Source organism: Typopeltis vanoorti, chromosome 16 (assembly GCF_054136105.1).
Source record: "Typopeltis vanoorti isolate ZY-2024b chromosome 16, IOZ_Tvanoo_1.0, whole genome shotgun sequence".
NCBI classification, from domain to species: Eukaryota; Metazoa; Arthropoda; class Arachnida; order Uropygi; family Thelyphonidae; genus Typopeltis; species Typopeltis vanoorti.
The window spans coordinates 68,544,056-68,565,753 of record NC_143564.1 but is presented as its reverse complement, the minus strand read 5'-3'; the positions used below and the strand labels follow the sequence as shown (position 1 = coordinate 68,565,753).

Genomic DNA, 21,698 nt, shown 5'->3' with positions numbered 1-21,698 from the left:
ATGGCTGTCACTCCTTGGTCTTTCAATATGAAGCAAATCACTTCATTGGGAATACTGAGGAGGTCCCACATCAATATTACTTCCTTAGAAAAGTTCAAACTCTTGTGGTAATTCTCTGCATTTGAATTACCATGATTGGTATTCCCTTGATAAATGTGTCATACAGATGATCTTTTTATTTCTAGGCAGCTGTTTCAACAAAAATATATCCAGAATGGAATTCCTTAACAGATTTTGGAGATCCTACCAACCCTTCCTAGATAAAGAAGGGTGACATTTTCCCAAGTGGACATTCATCTCAGTGATTCAAATCAGTAATTCAATGTATAAATGAGAAAGATGGTATATTTATTGCTGTCACTGATGTTTTTGGTTCTTACTTTTGTCTTTAATCGATGTTCAAAGAGTTTGCGTACTGGATTGAGGCTTGTTGAAGACCCTAATAAACATGAGGATGCAAAATTACTCATCCTCAAAGGAGATGCAGCACCAGAGCTCTCGATCCACCATGGAGACAAATGTGAATGCCTGCTGTCCAGTAAACAATGTTCAGAACTGAGATGCCAACAGCACCCCAGATGCCATACCAACACCACAGCAAGACTTGGGTCCAGTTGTAGAATCAGACTTACTGGTAATCATCTTTATATTCAACATCCCAAAAGTCCAACATCTGGGAAAGCAGGGTACCCCAGCTGCTCTCTAAGGCCATATCCTGAACTCTTTGTGCTTCTTTAGGTGTCAGAAATACAGTTATTCTTAGTCTTTCTCTTGCAGCTCTGCCATTTGCCCATTGTAGCAGTAAACACTTGAGAACAAAGACTAGGTACAAAACACTGAAATGACCTAATTATGCTCAGGGAAATACACAGCCTATTGCTGAGCATGCCGAAAGTGGAAGGATTTAAAAAAAAAATGAGAAAAATCAAGCAGCCCAGTAGTCAATTGATCATGAGCAGGCCATCCAAAATTTTCAGATATTGCACAATGCCAATATCACTATTGGCCATTGCAGCAGAAACTGCATGGAAAAAGAATTAAGTATGAAATATAAAAACATAAAACCATACTGCCAAAGCATGGGCCAAGTTAATGCAAGACTACTCATCCTTTCAAGATGTTTATGGAGTGAACATGGCAGAAAGGTATAGGATCCCAATGATTGTAGTCTGGGAGAGAGAGGAACGTAAAAAGACCCAAGAGAAGAAGAGCAAAAAATATGAAAATATAGAAAAAGAGGAAAAAATGATAGGGAACAGTACCATCAGTGGGAGATCCCTCCATCACAAACAGATGCCATGAAGACTGGATAACTCATCTCTAGCTGAAAACAGTTTGTAATAAACTAGATGGAGGGAGGGTGGCTGAAACCTGGATCTTTCCATCAGGATGGCAAATATTGCATCATCCTGATGGCAGAGATCACCAGTGAATCCTTTGTTTTGGCACTGGCACTTCCGGATACATGCCATGGAAAGCTCTGGAATAATTCAAGTTGTCATTACTAATTGTCTCATTTATATACATACATACATATATGTTATGGAAATGATTAATACGAGCATTATTTATATTGCCCGGCCATTATGAATAATGACAAACAAAATCAGGCACTGTAATAAATTTCATGTTGTTTATCATAATTTATCACATTGATGGATCAATAAGAATACTGCTATCATCTGGTCAGGCAAAGCGATAATAATGATACCCCTTTGGCAGTATTAGAAGCGGTAGGAGTTAGGAGAGGAGAAATTCTTGGGATTTCATTTTGTCGAGAACCGTGAAGGGAACTTTGCCCAGGTCACTCAAATTTTTACAAAATCAGCATATTTGACAATGACAGAAAAAGTGAAAAATTCAAAAACCAAAGTGATTTGGCCCATAACATATAAACATCTTACATGGGTATTATAATATGCATATGGCAGTTTGATTATAAATTACGTTCACACTGAAGAAAAATTTCAGATTTTGTTCAATGCCAATATCACTATTGGCCATGACAGCAGAAACTAAATGGAAAAAGAATGAAGTACGAAATATAAAAATATTACAAGGGAGATGGGTGATTGTAATTTAGGTTAGTTTTTTTTTTTTTTAAATCAAATTTCCCAAAGGGAATGTAGCTTTATTCATAATGTCTGGTCAGTTTAATAAATTAATCAATATTTATCAGGCTGGGTGGCCATTTTACTCATTATTTATAATGGCCGGGTATTATGTAGCGCAATATGAAGAACGACGGTATGTTGCACCATTCGATTGGAAAAGACCAAGTTCGATTCACGTCATGACAGGAAGAATCTTTATATGGACTTTTTCAATCGAAGGTGAGTTAGCCGATCTCATACAGTGGTAGCAGGGTTTTCTCTCCTGGAAACTTAGGTTTTTCATCCCGCATATAGACTAATTGACCCTTCAGAACACATGCAATTTACAGACAAAAAATACTAGCTGTGGTGGTGGATGGTGCTAATGTAGATGATTGGTGTAGTGTTGGAGACAGAGTTGTACAATAGGTGTCCTCCCCCGATGGGTTTTCGGAATCCTTGGAGATGTCAGGAATAATAATAATAATGACCTATTAGTCACTTGGCCCATAACACACACACACACACACGAAGGTGGTTCCATAAGTTTCCTGCCTGACTAACTTTTAGAGGTGATAGAAAGAAAACAACTGCATCACTTTTCAACATAATCTCCCTTTACTTCAACACACTTTTCACATCTTTGAATTAACATTTCTATGTCCTTGAAAAATAGTCTATACTTTTTGTCTGCAAAATGGCCTAATATTGCATCTTTCTCCTCATTGTCATCTGCAAATTTCCTTCCTCAAAGGTCTTTCTTCAGTTTTGAGAAGAGATGGTAGTCACTGGGTGCTAGATCTGGGCTGAAGGGTGGGTGTTCAAATCTCCTGGAAGCCACAGTCCTTCACAATAATAACCATATGGATGAGCATTGTTGTGAAGCAAGTGAACACAATGACTCAGCATTTCTTGTTCTTCTCCTTTATAGCGTCATGCAGTTTGTGCAGGAGTGAAGCATAATGTTTTACATTCACAGTGGTATTTCTTTCCTTGAAGTCAAAATTCTCCGACAATCCTAAAAGATTGTTGCCACAATCTTCTTGGTGGACTGAGTGACCTTGGCTTTTCTCGGAGGTGATTCGCCTGGTTTGTGCCACTCCATGAATTTCCTTTTGGAAAGAGGATCATAATAAAGGACCATGGTTTCATCACTGGTTACAATGGATTCCAGCACTTCTCTCTGATTCCCTTGGCTAAGTTCTAAAAACGTGCAGGAACAGGTCACACAATGCTCCTGAATTGAAGAGAGAAGTTGGGACACCCATCTTACACTGACCTTCGTCATGTGAAGTTTCTCATGAATGATGTAAAAGATGGTTGTTATAGAGATTCCCAACCTTGGTGAGATTTTTTTGGGCTTCAGCCATCTGTCATTGAGCAGTTTCTCCTCAACAAGAGAGACATTTTCTTCAGTCATCACTTCCACAGGCAAACCATCACAAGATCATCTTCGATGCTCTCCCTAGGCAAAACTGTTTAGCCTATACTTTCACTGTGAAATATGAAGGAGAAGCTTCCTCATAAACACCATCCAATTCCTGTTTGATAGCACCTGAAGAAAGCCCTTCTTTGGTGAAAAACTTTACAACAGCATGGTACTCAATTTTTAACATTACAGCCACTTAGCATGCCATGTGTTAGTCAAACAAGTGCCTCCAACTGAACAAAGGGAGATAATGATATGTAGATGATGTCTTCAGAAAAGACATTATCTACACAATCAGATGAAAGGTTTGAAAAGTGCTGAGTCAAAGCTTATTTTTTAAAAATCTTTCATAAAAAAAATTGGAAAGGGGGAGGTGAGATCCCATAGAAGTATTCTCTATCTGTTTATAAATTTTGTTCTTCCAAGAGAAATAACTGGAACAAATAGCAAACTATCCATTCCAGTTATTTCTGAAGAGACATCACTGACATCAAGGGGAAAAACTTTTTTTAAAAGCAATAAGGTGATTCACAAAGTCCAGTTTTGCTCAGCTACCTGAACAGATTGCAGCAATGCGTACCATACTCGCTGCTATCAACACAGCCATTAGCTCATTACAGTCTGAGCTCTTAATGATTCTCAAAGTGGACCTCTATACTATTCTTTTTAATATTTCAGAAGCTTCAGCTCAAAAAGAATTCCTGAAAATAAGAAATAAATCAATAAGTACAACAGACTTTTGGATTCTAAACTCATTCTTCAAGTGTGATCTCTTCATACTGTAGATAACTTGTTGAAAAGGCTTAACAAAATTGCTGTTAGCATCCTGGCCACAATTTTGCTGTTGCACCTTGACAAATACCAGCACTAAACCTAATTTTCAACATCAAATGCAGTATCCATAACTTAGCTCCTTAGATAGCTAATAACATTAGACTTGACTTCGTCAGTTCACTTTCTAGAGCTTTGTTTCTCAAAAGAAATCCATCTCCAAGTCAGCTGTTATCAGCTGAATTCTCCCAATAAACTACGTATAGATAACAGCATAGTCATCATTAGGTCTCACATGGGAAGTGCTATCCTCGTTATCCTCAATGCGAGTGAATACAGTAAGGAAATGGATATCATTTTTAGAGACCACTCCACCTATAGCCCTTTAGATTATGATCCCACTAAATCACAAATCAAGAAATTAAAAACCCTACTCAAAAAAAGTTTCTTCCTGGTCTCCTAACATTACAAAAAACTTCAGTTGCTGTCCTCCCCAGATATATGACTTGCTTAAGATTCATAAACCCAATTCCCCTCACTAAGATCCACAGCAAATACCACTGATTCTTCCTACTATAAATAATCCAAAACAGTTAGCAAAATTCCTTGCCCTCTTCCTTTCTGGTCATACCATGTCATACATAAAAAATATTTTTTTCCATTTTTAAAAGCAGCAATGAAAACATTTGTTAACGACACTGAAATCTAGTGAGCTTTAAAATAAACTCATTGTTCACTCATTCCCGTAAATGACACAGAGAACTGCAAGTTGTGTCATGCAGACTACAGACAAGAGTATAGAAAAGAATATGCAGTTAGCTTATTATTATATCAGCAACGAATGCTAGGAGTATCAAAAACAAAGGGGTAAAGTTTGTTGCTTTGGTCAATATGTTGGGATCTGGATAACAGAATCAGACATACTAACTGGTATCGAGTTTAAAGGTTACAGTCTTTTAAGAAAGGATAAACAGGACAGGAGAGGGACAAGCTGCTAATGATATCGGATGACTTCAATCCAGTTATTGTTGAGACCTATGATCAGTGGTGAGCTATAAGGGGCTCACCTGAGCCCTTTGTTACTTTTTTCTCAAATTTGCGAGCCCTCTTGTTCTTCTTGTTTACTTTTTTTTTTTTTCAAAAAAAAAAGAAGAAAAACCTTATAATTTTTTGAAATATACTAAACGAAAAACTCATACGATAACCTACCAAAGTGATGACTGTAATACTAGTAACAATTTTTCATGTAGCAGTTAGTTTGAAACCATCTGGTGTAGGTGGAATCTAACAAGATCAAATAAATAATGGGATATTATTACAGACCTGGTGGATTGGTTACTAGTGATGAAGAAATGCATCACCAAATAAAGACGATGGGTGCAAGAACAGTAATCATAACGGGAGACATTAATTATCCAAATACTGATTGGGAAGCAGTAAAATCTCACGAGAAGAATGAAACTGAATTTATTGAGCTGTTGTGAGATAACTTCCTCAAGCAGCATGTGACAGAAGAAATTTGAGGTCAAAGAGTGTTAGATTTGATTATAGTGTCAGAGGGTGTTTCAGTTAAAAACATAAAGACGTAACTATTCTGCCTCCAGTTGATAACAGTGATCATGCGGCACTCACTTGGAAAGTGACTAAGTTTATGAATGTTCCATTCAGGAAAGGTTACATAATGAACTACAAAACAGGAATATACTAAGTTCAGCGCAATGGTATCACTTAGAGAATGGGAAGAATATTGACAGGGCATGGGAAGCATTTAAAAAAAATACTTAAATGATGTAATATAAGAATGTGTCCTGACATTTTCGAAGAATAAATAGGGTAGGAGTCAAGTGGTTGTGTATCTTATCGAGCAAGAGATTCATAAATAAAAAGATTACGTGGAAGGAATAACGTGCCCATAAGGAAGACATCTGTTATGAAAATTATAAGCAGCAGGCCAGAAGAGTCACAACTGTTGTACGGAATGCTAAGTCTGAGTATGAAAAGAAACTGGCCCTGCAAGATAAAGATAATCCCAAAGAATTCTATCATTATGCTGCAAGGAAAAGAACAAATGAATTTGAAAGAATAACTGTAGTGAATGCAGATAGTATGCAAGTGACTGATGCAGACGTGATTGTTCAATTAATGAGTAGCCATTTTGCAAAAAGCTATGAACCATATATATGCAACATTGAACTCACTGCTGCATCTTCACTGTATGAGGAGGAAGTACCATCAGTATAGATGGGCAAGAAATCAGAGTAAGTAGCTCTGTGTACATTGAACAACTGAAGGTAGACATGTGAGGGTGTATGAGACTTCTGTAGTTGACAAAGTGAGAGGTTGCAGGATGGGGGGGGGGGGGGGGGTGCAAGCCTGACATGGAAGAATGCCATTTTGTTTGGTGCAGGTAATGTTGTTAGCACTCAGGTCAATAGCTTCCATAACCTCTTTAACGCTCATAAAAAAAAATGGATGGCAGTTTGGCATGTGTTACACTTTGAGAAAAGAGACTAGTCCATGTAGGATGATCTGGCAGGGACTTTATTTTTAGTGCATATTTAAAAGACATATTTTCATTTAAGTGATAGAGGGGGTTCATTTGATTCAGTATAAAAGCTTTGAATGGGTGATGGACAAAAAGCATTGGTAGCTAATCGGATACCTTGATGATGGACCGGGCCCAACCACCAAAGCATCCCTTGTAGAACCGTAAACCTGGGATCCATAATCAAGCTTTGAATGTACAAGTGCACGATAAATGTGGAACAAGGAAAACCGATCAGCATCCCATTCAGCAGAGGATAGCATGTGGAGGATGTTAAATGCTTTTTTGCACTTATCCCGAAGATGATGAATGTGCATAAAGAAAGTGAGCTTTCTATCACTGTCCAGAAACTTGGTCTCTCTTGAACTACAGGAATACTAGCTTGTCCCACTCTTAGATCAGGATTGAGGTGGAGAGTGCGTTTTCAGCATATAACCTGAACCCATGATAAAGAATCTATGAAGAGATGCAATCAACTGCTTCTTATTGAGTCTTTCAATGACCTGCATATTGCAAGAGTGGCAGTAAATTGTGAAATTGACAAAGATAATTGCCTACTGTGAAAGGTAGCCGTTCAGTAATTGAGTTCACTTTAATAATGAAGAGGACACTTAAGACGAAGCCTTGAGGACCCTTGAGGACGCTCCTTCTTGATGATATGGTCGAGACATGTTACACACTCAGAATTGGAATACATGGGTGGATAGAAAGTTCTCAATAAAAACAGGAAGGTACCCCCCCGCCTCAGACAAAGATCAAACAGGTCCTTTAATATTCCATACCTTCAGATTATCATAGGCTTTGATCATGTCTAAGATCACTGAAAGCACATGTTCTCATTTCAGGAAAGCATCTTTCACACATGTTTCTAAACAGACCAAAAGGTCCAAGGTTGACTGGTGTCTACAAAAGCCACACTGTGTGTTAAAAAGAAGAATGTTGCTTTCTACGTACCAGAGAAGCCTTGCATTTAACATTTTTTCCAAGACCTTACAAAGACAGCTAGTCAGAGCAATTGGACGATGATTGTTGGCCAGGGCTGGGTCTTTGCCTGGTTTTGGGATAGCAATGACAACTGACTTATGCCAAGAGTCCAGAAAATCTTCTTCTGTAAATATTCTGTTGTATAGTAAGAGCAGGAGATCCATAGAAGATGATGGGAAGTGTTTTATTATCTCATTATGCCATCAGGGCAGACTGCACTACGGCAAGGTAGCAAAAGAGCCTTTTGCTATCTCAACCTATCTCTTTTGCTAACAAATGGCTGATTGTATGACTCTATGCCCTTGGTACAGAAGCTTAATTACTGTTTCTCTAGTTGCTCTTTCAATATTAAAAATTCAGGAGGATATGAGGTTGTTGAGATTCTGGCAAAGTTTCCACTCCAAGTGTCTGCAAAAGTTTTGGGATCAGTAGTAATATATCTATTATGTTCCCAGGTAGACAACTGGTGTGTTCCATATCTACCTTTAATCTTCTGTATTTTATCCCAGACTGTTTTTGCACTGGTTGTTTGATTAATCAATGATGTAAATTGGATCCAGGATTGATTTCGTTCAGACATCTCACAAGATGTGCTTTGGCATGAGCACGTTTAAATGCTATTAAGTTTGTTGTGGTAGGACAGCACAAAAAATATCCTATGCTCTATCTTGATCTTTATTGGTGTTTGGCACTATTGGTTCCACCAAGACTTTGGAAATCGGGATGATATTTTTGTAATTACTGTGGTTGCTGTATGGACAATACATGTTACGTGCTTCCTTAATAGGTGTTTGGCTGACTGCTTCAGTATTAAATTTTGCAAGATGGGAAAATGTATTCCAGTCAGTCTGGTCCATTTTCCATGGACATCCAAGGTAGAAGGACATGGTTTTTGTGAAGGCATATTACTGATAAGAGGAAAATGATCACTTCCATATATGTTTTCATCAACATCCCATGTGAGCAGCTGAAAAACGGCAGGGTAGCATATTGTAAGATCAATCACTGAATAAGAGTAGGTAGGCATGTGGAAGAAGGTACTTGCTCAGTTATTAATAAGGAAGAGGTCATAGTTGTCAAGTTGGATTATGAGATTACTGAGTTCCATTTCATTTAGTTCAGAAACTGGTGGTAAATATATTGAACATACTATAATTAGATACCCCACAGATGGACAAATCATTACTGCTTCCAGAACAGTATTAAGATGAACATGATGGAATGGAATATGACTGCCCACAAGAATAGCTACTCCACTACGTGCAGGACTATCTCCAGTTCTGTCCTTGTATACAAGAGTGATATCCCTGATGGTAGGATCCTCAATGGACTTTAAATAAGTTTCCTGCAGACAGAAACAAAAATGTTTGTTTCTATGCAGCAGGTGCTTAATATCATCGATATTCTGGTGAAACCCACAAGAGTTCCATTGTAAAAATGTTCCTATTATTTAGGCTTTGCAAATTTGTCTAGTTTCTGGGAGGTGAGGACTTGCCTCACCTCCCAGAAATTTCAGATACGGTGAAATTATCAAATGGTGGAATAGATATGCACCTTTGAGTTGCTGTTGACATTTTCTTTACTGTTACCTTCTCAGCATAAGAGGATCTCAGAGCAGATGTGGTAGTGGCTAACTTTCTTCTTGCATCCTGATATATGTTTTGTTCTGTTTTTATTTTTTGTATTTCTTTATCATCTTTCCACTTCTGACATGCATAGGAGCATGCTGGGTGATCTCCCTGACAGTTTAAACATCTAACTTTCTTGGCAGAACAAGATTGCTTATCATGGTCTTTACTATCACATTGGGCACAGGTGGCAGAGCCATGACAGGCAGTTTGGGCATGTCCATATTTTGGTATTTGAAGCCTCTTAGTGGATTGGGGATGTACAGTTGAACAGGATAACTGAGATAATCTGCTTTAACAGATGTTGGAGGCTTAGAAGTAGCAAATGTAAGGATAATGTTTCTGGCTGGAACTAGGCGACCATCCCTATGTATTGCAATGTGCCTCATACTTGTCACACACACCCCCTGATCTTTCAGCTCTGAACATATCTCATCAAGGATATCTAGGAGATCCCACTGTGAGATCACTGTTCTATAGGAACTGAGAATTTTATGGGGATCTAACTGTTATTGTATTCCACCCACTGATGTTGCTCTGAGTTTTTCAGAAGGTTGTTGACATATTTCTATGAGGACACTGCCAGAATGTAGTTTCTTTACTGTTTTAGGAGAACCTGCCAGCCCTTCTATACCCTTTTGAAGAAGGGCAACATTTTCCCTATTGGCTTTTCACCTGCAGCATGGATGATTAGAAAAATTGGTGCATTTAAACTGGTATCATACATCTTTTGTTTCTTGCTTCTGTTGTTGAAAGGTGTATTAATACTTGGTTAGGGCTTTATTAGAGCCCCTGAAATGATTGAAAATGAAGGATATTCATGCTCAAGTGGTTTTTTGGTTCTGCACTAGAACTCTCGACCCACCACTGGGCCACACATAGATGTCCACTCTCCAGCAAGCAATGAGTGCACTTGGGAGTGGAATGTCAGTGTTACCCCAGACGGCATATGAGAACCACAGCAAGCCTTGGGTCCTGTCCCTGGACCATGGGGAAGGAGACCTACTGCAACACCCTTTGACCCTTGCAGGCAAGCTCACTAGCCGAAGCTGAGGCTAAAGTAGTGGAAGACTACCAAGATCCCTGCCCCTATCTTTCTGGATGTCCATGGGTTGCACTGCATGGCAAATATGGAAACAAGGCATTAGATCCCAGTGATGGTAGCTTGATCAGATAGAGAAAAAGGCTCAAGAGAAGTAGAGTGAAGAATATGTGAGGAAAAGCAAAGAAAAAGAGGAAGAATGAAAAGGGCCAGTACCATCACTGGGAGATTCTCCTCCACCATGAACAGGTGCCTCACATGGAGGGGACATATAAATAAATTATGGATATGATTCAAGAGAGAGAGAGAGAGATGAACTAGAAATTAAAAAAAAAAATCTGAATAATAGAAAAAATAGACATGAAAGTTCTGAGAAGAGCACCTGCAATTTAGAAACAAAATACACCCATTTCCTGTTTTTCAGTGTTGCACAGTGATCAGCATTCATTTTTAGAAATTATGGACTTTACAACCATGTCATTAATAACCATTTTAATTTCCTGACGTTTCGACCTTCACATAAGGTCATCATCTGGAGTATATACAAATATACAAGGACAAGCTGAGTTACATTTCACACAGTAAGCTAAAGAAACAATGATTTGATCACTGGTTATTCTACTGGAAAAAAAAAAAAACAGACAAAATTACAAATTAATTTATTATTTAGAAACTACATCAAAGCTAAATTCTATTTAAGATAACACGAGAGAAACATTCTTTCTTATAGACAGGTTTCTTACGGTAACAATGATGTCCTATTTTTAATATTACAATTGTTATATTAGATTTAGGATTCTGGATTATCTACAGTCTATAGTTATAGTCCAGTTTATAGTTCACTCTTAGGGAGAAAGGTTCCGTGGATATGTGCTTTCCATATGCTTGGGATTTTTAGACCATCATTATTGTTCAGATTGGAGTGGTTGATAAGAATCTCACAGGCTTCCTTAAATTTGCATTCATAAGTCGTTTTGGTGTGATGTAAAACAACTGGTGCTTTTCCAGTCAATTCTATGTAAAGTGTTCAGGGAATGATCAGAAAGGCTAGCTTCACCATAGTTATTATATTTAATGTGTCGTTTATGTTCCTTTTGTCTGATAGGAATGGTGCGTCCTGTTTTCTCTATATATGGCAAATTACAGGTGCAATGAATATGGTATACTCCAGGGTGGGCCAGTGGAGGGAGTGTGTCTTTGAATGGGTTGAGTAAGCTTTTTAATTTTGCAGGAGGTTTAAAGGTGGCTTTGAGGTTGTATTTCTGTAGTATTCTGTTTATTTTATCTCATGTCCCTTTTAATGTAAGGAATGGTTATAGTTTTATTGTAGTCTGGTTTATCTTTGTTTTTTTTTTTTATTGAGGTCTTGTAGAGAATTTCGTTAATAGTGTTTTGGCTGTAACCATTTTTTAGAAAAGTATTGCTGATAACTTTAAATTATTCTTTAAATACTTGTTCATTGGAGCAGATCTTCAAAGCCCTGTTTTTTAGAGTATTAATGACACCTAGTATTTGTGTTGAGTGGTGGTAGGAGTTTATATGTATATATTGGCCAGTATGTGTCGGTTTCTGGTAAACAGTGAAGGAAAAAAGTGTATCTAGAAACAGAAGTGTGTTCTGTTTTTCAATCTCAATTGTGAACTATATGCGTTTGTGTTGTTTGTTTAGGTGGCTAAGGAAAGTTCTAGTGTCTGGTGGCCATGGGGCCAGATTGCAAAAACATCGTCAAAGTATCTAAGCCAGACTTTGGATTTTAAAGGAGAGGAATCTAGAGTATGTTGCTCAAAATGTTCCATATAAAAGTTAGCAATTGGGGTGATAATGGAGAGTGCATGGCTCTGCCTTCTGTTTGTAGGTAGAATCTCCAGATATCACAGAGCTCTTTGCCATGTGTTACGCTCTAGTTATTTTGTATGGCAAAACGCTTTTTACCTAAACAGAACACACTTCCGTTTCTAGATACACTTGTCACACATCTTCCTTCTGACAGTCTATAAAAAAACAAAGATAAATCAGACTACAATAAAACTATAACCATTCCTTACATTAAAGGGGACATCAGATAAAATAAACAGAATACTACAGAAATACAACCTCAAAGCCACCTTTAAACCTCCTGCAAAATTAAAAAGTTTACTCACCTCATCCAAAGACCCCACTCCTTCCGCTGGCCAACCCTGGAGTACCGTATTTATTGCGCCTGTAATCTACCATATATAGGGGAAACAGGATGCACAATTCCCAGAAAAAAGGAACATAAACAGCACATTAAATATAATAATTATCGTGAAGCTGGCCTTTCTGATCATGCCCTGAACACTTTATATAGAATTGACTGGAAAAGCACCAGTTGTTTTACATCACACCAAAACAACTTATGAACGCAAATTTAAGGAAGCCTAATTCTTATCAACCACCCCAATCTGAACAATAATGATGGCCTAAAAATCCCAAGCATATGAAGGGACTATCTTTTAGTCTATTTAGGTCCTGGATTTAGGATTCTAGATTATCTACAGTCCTATAAACAGGACTGTAGATAATCCAGAATCCTTAAATCTAATATAACAATTGTAATGTTAAAAGTAGGACATCACTGTTACCGTAAGAAACCTGTCTATAAGAAAGAATGTTTCTCTCATGTTATCTTAAATAGAATTTAGCTTTGAATGTAGTTTCTAAATAATTAATTAATTTGTAATTTTATGTTTTTTTTTTTTTTTTTCACTAGAGGTCATGCCAGTAGAATAACCGGTGATCAAATCATTGTTTCTTTAGCTTACTGTGTGAAATGTAACTCAGCTTGTCCTTGTATATACTCCAGATGATGACCTTAACATGAAGGTTGAAACGTCGGGAAACTGGTACACAGTGAAGTAAACAACAGTAAATTGTTGTTTAAAAGGAAAATACACCGATCTTATTCTTAGTTCTTTCGGTCATAACTGCAAACCTTGCTATGAAATGAAATGAAATAAAAGGGCATTGAAAAAACCATGCATATTTACATTAAAGAATGAGAAAGGAGCTAATCTGAGGTGATATGGTCACTTAAACAAAATGGGAGAGGAAGTCAAAAAGAGAAGATACAGTCTAACTTTGTTGTAACAAGCATGGATATGAGCTCACTGCTGTAATGAGTAAAAGACCATAATGATTTTAATTACACATACTTCCATACAATTGCTTACTTTTATAACAGGCATACTACACAGAGCATACTTAACTGCTTAGGTAGTTCTTGGAATAGACAAAAATGAAAGGAGTGACTTAGTTGAGGGATGGAAAACCTGAGTTTCTGGGAGGAAGAAAACCCCTCTACCTCCACATGAGATCAAACACCTGTATTGAATTATGGACAGATTTATATTTTAATTTTGCCCTTGGGAACCATCCTCATTCTATCCAGCTCTCTAGTGTCTAGCCTTCAGTCCTCCTCCCTCACTTTACTCAAATACTGCAACATTTTATGAGTGTAAAATCAGTTAAAACAGAACCCTTCCTTTGGAAATGTCTACTAAAAGGAAGCATCTCTCAGTTCATGAAAAAGTCAAAATTATTTGCAAGTTAGAATGTGGTGTGAAAAAAAAAAGTTGCCCTTTTCAAGAGTATTGACATTGCAGAAGAATAAAAATGTTTACATACTGGCACTGGAAAACAACATAACTGAAACAAAAAAATTTAGAATGTGCAAGCTTACAAATGTCAATGAAGCATTGCTTCAATGATTCACTATGCAAAGAAGTACTGGATTTCTCAATAGAAGGTGTGATCTTGAAGGCACAAGCAGAAAAATTTGCAAACAATTTGGACATGATTTTGTATGTAACAATGGTTGGCTGAATTGATTTAATAACATAACATCGCTATGTAGGGTTTTAAAAAGACTAATTGAAATCATGATTATTATTAATTAGTATTAATTTTAATTATTGAGAAATAAACTGTTTAGTATTAAGTGTATGGTTTTAAAATTATGAACAAATTAATTGTGTTCAATATTTATTGTTGTTTATAAACATAATGATACAAATAATACGTAGGTACATAATTATATTACTTTCTTCTCTCTAAAACCTTTTTTTTTTTCAATGAGTTATTGAGAATTAAAAAAAAAAAAATAGGAGATACATTTGACTTATCACTGATATGATGAGTAATAGCTAAAACAAGGAACTTTCATTGGTCCCCAGTGCTCATTATAACCAAGTTTGACTGCATTTGGTACTAGGATAGCAGGAAATGAACCCAGAGGAAAACCAAGATCCAGGTGGATGTTGTTGCTGATAATGCCTTACAAGATAAATGTCATATCTGACAATTTTGGTGTCCTAACAAAAAAACAGACTAACTTGGAAAAAAAAATGATAGCAAGTTAGTAATCATGCAAACTTAGCTATGTAGTACTTAATACTATCCTATGTAAAAGATATAGTATAAGGAGAGTACTATCCTAGAGGATGCATAATAGGAATTTTCAATAACATCATTTTCAAATACCTTGATTTATATCTCATTAAATTAAGCTATTAACAGCAGGTAAGAAGATGCCTACCGAACATTCTGAGTAGGATTCCAACGCTCACAAGGCATTTCGCCACTTTGAGGGTCCTCAATCGGTGGATGGAGAATTGAAATGCAGAGATCACCATTCTAATAAACAATAAACATAACATATATATATATACGCACAAATACACTGGATGTGTGTTTTATATTAACTTTATAAAATTATAAAAAAATTCAAATGTAAGAATTGTGATCTCTCTACAACTGCGAAATATTGAAAATGATACTCTTACTTTTTAACTTATTTTAATTTTAGCTGTTCGCTTTTTTTTCATGTACAGTCAACTCTCACTACAGAAAATTTATAGGGATCACGAGAATCATTTGTTGTAGTTGAGAGTTTGTCCTAAAAGTTTTTTTAGAATAACATCATGCCTATGGAGATTCAGTCAGGAATTTTTGGAAGTTTTTTTATAGCGAGAGTCAATTGTATAATTCCTAAATGATTAGTTAGTTATAATATATATATATATATAGCAAACACATACATGTAAACTAAATACTCCGTGTTTGTGAGGGAAACACACAGAATATTTATGAAGAAAAAAATAGAGATAGATTATTATATGTAGGTGCTTCAGGACTCGGAGAGAAAGCTCTGGAAGGTGTAATACCTTGGTACTTATCATATTCTCCTTAAACACATTCACCAAAGATGCCCTTACGATATTCACTGAGTACATGCAATGAAAAGAACCAGGACCTTCAGGACCTTCTCAAGAGATGACCAATAGCCATGAGCTGCAAAATTTTCCCTGTATCTATATTGTAAGATTTCCCTTATTAGCTTGTATGTTTCTATCATATCACTTCTCCTCTTATCTCTCAAATATATGCAAAGTTCCACAAGGCAGTGATGATTGTGATTAGCCAGTGTCAGACATTTCAACGGTTTCTTGAACTCCATGAAATCTAGGTGAATATATTATTATTATTATTATTATCTGAGACTTCCAGGGAATCAAGGACTCATCAAGGGAGGCTATAAATCACCCAAACCAGCTGTCATACCTTCTCTTAAATTCATTCACACTAGATGTACTCACTATTCACCTAAAGGTAAACTATTCCACTCACTCACTGCTCTGTGAGAGAAAAACCTATCTCTTACTCCTTTCTTGACTATAAACAAATTTGCCTTCCATGGATGCCCCAGTATTCTTTCTCCACCTTCCATGTAATGAAAAATTTCAGACTATATCCTATAACACCCATTCAAAAATTTACAGACCTTTATCATATCACCCCTCTTTCTCCTTTTAACCAGAGTCTGTAATCCACACATTCGCAATCTGTTCTCAATCTAAACCCCATAATCTGGATATAACCTTTGTAACTCTTCTTTGCACCCTTTCCACGGCTTCTTTATCCCCTTGGAATTTGGGAGGCAAAATGCTTCTGTATCCTTAGATGTCAAGGTTTGTTCAACATTGCAATTATCTTCTGAGTTGTATTTGCAACTTTTGCTACGTGACCTTTGAACTTTAAAATTCCTATCCACCAATATGCCAAGATCCCTTGCCTCCTCAGTTTCTTATAGCATAACCTTGCTAATATAATATGCTGCTGGAAATCTCATCATGCCGAAGTACATAACTTTACACTTACCAATATTAAACTGATAGTCATTTTCGTTTGCCCAAATGTCCATCCTATTCAAATAATTTTGTAAGGGCTGAATATCAGTAGCATCCCTGATTGCCGTACCTAACTTTGCATCATCGGCAAACAATTGCACATCCAATGTTAGACCCTGCCTGATATCATTAATGTATAGATTGAACAATAATAGCCGAAGGACTGAATCCTGAGGTATACCACTGGTCACTTAAATCTGGCAGATTCACACCCACTGTATACCACTTTTTGATATGTCTGTCAACCATCCCCTGATTCAAGTGAAGAGTTTATATTTCAATCCCATATTCTCCAGTTTATGCAACACCCTTTCATGTTGTATCCTATCAAATACCTTAGAAACATCCAACATGATCATCATAGTGTATCCATTCCCTTTATCCAACTTGGCTGTAATAGTTATAAATACGAGCAAATTGCTAAAACATGACCTTTCTTTGGTAAATCCATGCTGCTCCTTGCAGAATATAGCTTGTTTGTCCACCCATTTCTATATGTGAGTTCTTACCAACTTCTCTAAAATCTTCACTACCACACCAGAGATACTAATAGGTCGGTAGTTAGACACATCAGTTTTTGCACCACCCTTGTGCAATGGAACTATCATACATTCCTTCCATTCCTGAGCTGAGACTCAAGTTATACAAACATGTGAAAGGCCTAGCCAATTTAGCTGAACATTGCTTTAGCAAACAGGCTGATATTCCATCTGTCCCTATTGACATTCTTATCCAGGGTTATGCAACAGCTCTTCAACCCCATTTTCATGAACCGCTAACTCTTCATTCAAAGTAGCAATAGTACTGTGTACCATGTTACATACACCTGGTTGATATATCTTAGCAAAGTGAACACTCATTAATTGAACAATATCTAAGCACAGTAGTGCAGATACTGCCTTATCAAGATCTTGTAAAGTGTGAGAATATCTTCCTTATTCCTACAAGTTAGTCTTGTTCTTATTTAAAAACAGAGTTATCTGATGTGATGTCCTATCTTGGCAATTTGGCTCCTAAACAAACAATTCCCACCATTATTCCTAGGTCTCCAGCATCATAAACCATTTTGCAGCAAATTCCCATTAATATAATAACAGTCAACCTGCAATGACTTCATCCCAAAATGCATAATTTTGCACTTAACAGTATTAAACCGAAACTGCCCATAGAATCAGTCTGCTCAAGTCAGCCTGTAAAGATTCTATATCTGAAATGTATCCTTTATCACAGGACCTAACTTTGTATTATCTGTATATAATCAAATGTTTCCCTCTAGACTATTACTAATGTCATTAATATACAAATTACATAACAGTGGTCCAAAGACAGAACCTTGTGTCCTCACTAGCTATCCTTATTTATCTAAGATTCAGCTCCTCCATACATCATTTTGATACCTGCCATAACCCTTTGAGTATGTATAATAACTTTCGGCAATTCAAATGCCTTAGCAAAATCTAAAAGAATTATTATTCATCCATTCTCCTTATTCCACTCCACTACTGTAAAACAAAAAAAGGGAAGGGGGAATTAATGGCCTATCAGGAATGTATACTTTACCAAAATGATTATTTAATAACAGCTATTCTCAGTGCATTCAACACTTTCTGCTATCTATATTTAAGATTATTAAGGTTATTTTACCATGCTCATTCTTTCTTTTACTCACCACATAGTGAAAGAATTCTCTTGAATTTCCTTTAATCTATTTAGCTAACTTCTTTTCATAATCTGATTTCACCTTCCTTGCTATGGATGACACCTGCTGGTATGTTCTTTGTACTGCAACTCATGCCTCACATGGTATAGTTTAACTGCAATAAGGTACCTGAGGCAAATAAGCCCCAGCGTCTAATAAAGCCCGTTAAAAAAAAAATCACATTTACAGTAAGTTGCACCGGTTTGGTTTCTTACACACACACACACACACACACACACACACACACAGAGAGAGGATGCAATAAGCAATGGCAAATCAGTGACACCATATTGTCTAGTAACTGTATTGTGTCAGTTTAACCTAGACCTTTGTGGGAGGTGGTTGTGTCTTCCATTTAATAATATTACACAGCAATAATTCGTAAGTTTTAATTAAAAATATGGTTCTTTTCGTATTGTTTTTATATTTAAATTGTTCTTTCAACATTCAGTTTTATGATAAAAAATAGTTTAATTGATTTGAATTCATATTTTACATGAAAATAGATGTGATCTAATCTAGTTCGCAGCGATAAGGCCCAGTAAATTTGTTGATGGGCCTTATTAAACTGCTATAATTTATGATTTTATTTTTTTGGTGATTGCTCATAATAACTTAGTTTCTTGTTTTTTTGCTAAAGGCCTCTGAAAATGTCAAAAGTTAAGAAGAAACAGGGTCTTTGGACTGATGAAAGACTAGAAGTAGCTATGAAAGTAATGCAGAGCTTATAAATTTTACTTAAATAAGTTGCCACAGGGTGCTTTGACCTTTAAATGTGGCAACTTATTTAGGTAAAATTTATAACCTCTGCATTACTTCAACCTTGGCATTTTTTGGGTCTGGCTCCCACTGACAAGATCTCAATAAAGGTCGAAACTGGTCTGGGTACTGGTCCTTGCCTTTAATGCATAGCATCATACATCTCTGTAAGGGGATGTGCTTTGCATTAGGGGGAAATACTAAGGAAAGTGATCGGACCTTACTCCACCTTTACCACAAGTTGCATCGTTGAACTATGTTCAGGCGAAAACTTGACTTGCTTGTCTGTTTGCTTACTTGGGAAAAAGGATTAAAACCTAGCTTATAAAATTGCTTGGTATCTTTAACATAGTATACCCAAGTTAAAAAACTTTCTACATGAACACTGTTGTTTCAATTAATCTAAACAATTGTCTAACTTATTCAAATTTTAAATAAGGTGGGCCTTATTTGCCTCAGGTACCTTATTATACTGGAGTGGTTCGAAGTGTCAAAAGTTATTTAAAAAACTTAACAAAGACTCTTAGATTTGCACCCTTGTATAATGTGTAGGCTTTTATTACATCACTTGTTAAGTGAGTGGGAAAAAAAATAAATAAATAAATAACCAACTCCAGGTCCTTTGACACCTTTTTTGATAGAAAATATGCTCATTTGTTTTTAATGCAAACAATGTGTTGCTATAAGAATATTTTGGTTTTACTGCATTTCATATTTCTCCTGCATGTTGAAGGCTAATTTAGAAGATTATGTTAAATGTAAATAGCATGTATGTACTCTCTGGCCAGTATGCATGTTATGAGAATGAAAAGTTGTATCCCTACCACCTCTGTATGGAAGTGAGTTAGCTAGTCTTGGTATAAGATTATAACTCATTTTTAGTGAAAAACTCTTATAAAAGTTACTTTCATACTGCAGAAGGAACAGATCTTTCTGCACAAAGAGTGTCAAAGCAACTGAATGTGGAAGACAATGTGTTATACATTTGTACTGTTCTTTTTTCTATAATGTTTTTGTCTTCAGCATGCTTTGTTATTTTGAAAGCAAATGTTACTATTCTATGATATCCTATTATAGACTGCCACAAATGTTGACCATAGACTTAGAGTAAACACATTTTTTGTATTCTATGAAATTTGGGGTATAATTTTATCCACAAATGCACTCATTTTTTGTTTTATTTATCATATTTATCTGTAATCCTGATTCCATAGCAGTAATTAAAGATTATTATTAAGAGAGATCTCCAGGGAGTCAGGAACTCATTGAGGGTGGCCATACTATTTGTACCAGCTGTCATACCTCTTCTTGAATTGATTCATGCTACTTGCTTACACAAGATCCAATGGCAATCCATTCCAATCATGCACCACTATATCTAGTCCTTACTCCCTTCTTGACAGCATTCATTCTCAACTTCCAAGGATGCCCTTGTGTCCTTTCCCCACCCTCCATAAAATGAAAAATTTCATTTACTGAAATTCTGTAGTTAGCTAGTCTTTTTCTCCTCTTTCTCCTGTCTCCTGTATCTACGGTCCATAAATTCTCAATGTCTTCATAATAAGTATTCCAAAATCCTGATATCATTTTTGACTCTCTCTTTGCACCCTCTCCACTGTATCAGAATCACCATGGAAACCAGGAGATCAGACCTGTACACAATAGTCCAAGTGAAATCTTATCAAGATTTTGTAAAGAGAGACAAAATGACTTCCTTATCTTCACATGTGAAGGTTCATTTCAGTATTGCAATTATTCTGAGTTGTCTTTACAATTTTTGCTATATGAGCCTTGAACTTCAGCTTCCTGTCTAGTAAAACTCCAAGATCCCTAGCCTGATCAGTTTCTTCAAGCATAATCCCACCAATAACATTAAACTGATAGTCATTTTCACATGTCCACAATTCCAGCTTATTCGAATTATTCTGTAGGTACAGCATATCGGCAGCACTCCTGGTTATCCTAACTATCTTTGCATCATCAGCAAATAGCTGTGTTGAATGTCAAATCCTTCCCAATGTCATTAATGTACAGATAGAAAAACAATGGACCAAGGGCTGATCCTTGAAGCACACCACTAGTAATGTTGAATCTTGCAGATTCACCCCCCCCCCATACACAACTTCTTTTATGTGTGTCATCAGCCAGCCTCTTATCCATGCCAATAGTTAATAATCCAATCCCATATTCTCCAGTTTATGCAACAGTCTTCCATGCTATATTATGTCAAAAGCCTTAGCAAAATCCAGAAGTATCATGGTTTATCCATTTGCCTTGTCTAGTTCAATGGTAACATTATTATAGAATGTGAGCAAGTTGCTAAAACATGACCTTTCCTTAGTAAACCCATGCTGTTCATTGCAAAGTAGTGATTCACTGTCAATCCATTTCTGAATGCGAGCCCTAACCAATTTTTCCAAAATCTTCACCACCGCTTCTGAGATACTGATTGGTTGATAGTTGGATACATCGGTCTTCGTACCACTTTTGAGGCTTTGCAAAAGTCTCAGAACAGGGAAGATTCCTGTGGAATCTTCCCTGT

The 21,698-nt window shown here is 36.5% G+C and overlaps 1 protein-coding gene across 1 annotated transcript in view; it reads right to left on the bottom strand.

The window, feature by feature from the left end:
• The window catches only part of LOC150098106 (ubiquitin-conjugating enzyme E2 R2-like), a 112,603-nt gene that overhangs the window by 31,235 nt on the left and 59,670 nt on the right, over positions 1-21,698 (bottom strand). The window contains exon 3 of the mRNA XM_090406504.1: positions 15,048-15,145. Within this exon, the coding sequence (XP_090262630.1) occupies positions 15,048-15,145 (98 nt within the window). The remainder of the gene's footprint in view (positions 1-15,047; positions 15,146-21,698) is intronic.